Source organism: Ipomoea nil, unplaced genomic scaffold (assembly GCF_001879475.1).
Source record: "Ipomoea nil cultivar Tokyo-kokei standard unplaced genomic scaffold, Asagao_1.1 scaffold0728, whole genome shotgun sequence".
NCBI lineage: Eukaryota > Viridiplantae > Streptophyta > Magnoliopsida > Solanales > Convolvulaceae > Ipomoea > Ipomoea nil.
The window spans coordinates 142,611-144,672 of NW_017617156.1; the positions used below are offsets into that span (position 1 = coordinate 142,611).

The 2,062-nt window shown below is 45.1% G+C and overlaps 1 protein-coding gene across 1 annotated transcript; it reads left to right on the forward strand.

The window, feature by feature from the left end:
• Nucleotides 1-262: 262 nt before the first annotated feature.
• LOC109176671 lies at nt 263-1,244 on the forward strand. Its single transcript, XM_019326076.1, has 2 exons — nt 263-720; nt 1,109-1,244. The coding sequence occupies exons 1-2, from the start codon at nt 263-265 to the stop codon at nt 1,242-1,244; spliced, it is 594 nt and encodes a 197-aa protein (XP_019181621.1).
• The last annotated feature ends 818 nt before the right edge of the window (nt 1,245-2,062 follow it).

Here is a 2,062-nt window from a genome sequence, read left to right on the forward strand (position 1 = left end):
CTGCTGGGTACTTTGAGAGATAGATCCTTGTTACCATGGGTGGTGATAGGGGATTTTAATAATCTCCTTTATCAGCATGAGAAAATGAGGGGAAACCCGTATCCGAATAGTCTGCTACAGGGGTTTGGGGAGGCCGTAGATGGATGTGGACTGATGCATGCCGATGAAGGGCCGGCAATTTACATGAGATAAAGGAAAAGGCACACTGAATTGGATACAGGAGAGACTTGATAAGGTATTCATTACGGATGGATGGGGGGATATGAATGAAAACGCATGGGTAGAGAATTTACAGACTAGAGCATCGGATCATTCAGCTCTGTTTCTTAGCGTCAATGCTATTTGCACGCACAGAGTAAGGGGGCTGAGGAAATTCAGGTTTGAGATGGCATGGTTATTGGATGAGGGTTGTAAGGATGTGGTAGAGACAGCTTGGCAGGAGGGGAGGCCGGAAGGCTTACTGCACTGTCAGCAGTTTTGTGGCATGAAGTTGATGCGGTGGGGAGGGGACCAGCTCCATAAATTTGGTGACCGGATTGGGAAATTACGGCGGAAACAGGAGAATTTCCGAAACACAAGGGATCCGGTCGCTCTGGCCAAATTCCAGCACATTGAAAATCAGCTCAAGCAGCTGGAGGCTCAGGAGTATGTGTTTTGGAGACAACGAGCAAAGCAACACTGGCTCCGTGGTGCAGACGCCAACACTAAGTTCTATCACAGGTATGCATCTGCACGTAGAAAAAAGAACTTTATTGCTAGTATTAAAAATGATGGTGGTGATTGGGTAGAAGGCAGAGATATGCACTCGGCAATTTTGGATTATTTTAGGGGTATTTTTGCTTCTAATAATTTGAGTTGTGATGATCCCTTCTTTGATAATTTTGCCCCCCCCCCCCCCCCCCCCCCCCCGCGCCCCCCATGTGTCTGATGAGCAAAACGTGATGTTGGATCGCCCATTTAATGGGGAAGAGGTTAAAGCAACTCTTTTTTCTATGTTCCCGGATAAAGCACCGAGCCCGGATGGAATGAATCCGGGCTTCTACCAGCATTTTTGGTCAGTGGTGGGGGATGATGTATCTGGGTTAATAATGCATGCGTTGAATTCTAGAGTATTCCCAGAAGGTCTGAATGATACTAACATAATATTAATTCCCAAGAAAGAGGTGCCCGAAACAGTTGCAGATTTGAGGCTGATTGCTTTGAGCAATGTCATTTATAGAATTATGGCCAAAGATGTTGGCTAATAGAATGAAAACACTTATGGGTGATCTCATCTCAGAATCCCAGAGTGCTTTTATTCCCGCAGGTTAATTACAGATAACATCTTGGTAGCGGCAGAGGTGGGGCACTACTTAAATAGGAAACAATGTGGTGTTGTGGGTTGGAGTGCACTAAAGTTGGACATGTCAAAAGCATATGATAGAATGGAGTGGACGTTTCTGGAAAGGATGTTGGTTGTCCTGGGGTTTAGCGAGAAGTGGTTCAAGCTTATTATGCTATGTGTGACAACGGTAAATTATACTGTGATAGTAAATGGTGAAGTAGGGGGGCGGGTAAAACCGACTCGTGGACTTAGACAAGGGGACCCTCTCTCCCCTTATTTCTTTATTATCTGTGCTGAGGCGCTTTCAATGTTGTTGCAAAGAGAACAGGTCGCAAGATCAATACATGGGTGTAGAGTGGCCAAGGGGGCACCTCCAGTATCGCATTTGTTCTTTGCAGATGACAGCCTGCTTTTTTTCAAAGCAAATATTCAGGAAGCTGATGTCGTCAAACAATGTTTGGTAAGGTATGAGAAGCTATCTGGGCAGGTGGTAAATTATAACAAGTCCAATATATGCTTTAGCCGAAATACTCAACAGGTGGACAGAATGCAAGCAGCAGGCTGCCTTGAGGTTGTGCAGGCGGCCAATTTTGGGAAGTATCTTGGCCTCCCATCTTTTGTGGGCAGAAATAAGAGAGCTGTTTTTTCTTATGTGGAGGAAAAAATCAGGCAAAGGATTGGATCGTGGAATAAAAAGTTATTATCTCAGGCTGGTAAGGAGATTTTGTTGAAAAGTGT

Excerpts from the sequence above, each read along its gene's own strand:
- LOC109176671 (XM_019326076.1), top strand. The coding sequence starts at position 263 with ATGAATGAAAACGCATGGGTAGAGAATTTACAGACTAGAGCATCGGAT. Across the intron at positions 721-1,108 it reads AACACTAAGTTCTATCACAG|AGTATTCCCAGAAGGTCTGA; the intron begins GTATGCATCTGC and ends GTTGAATTCTAG.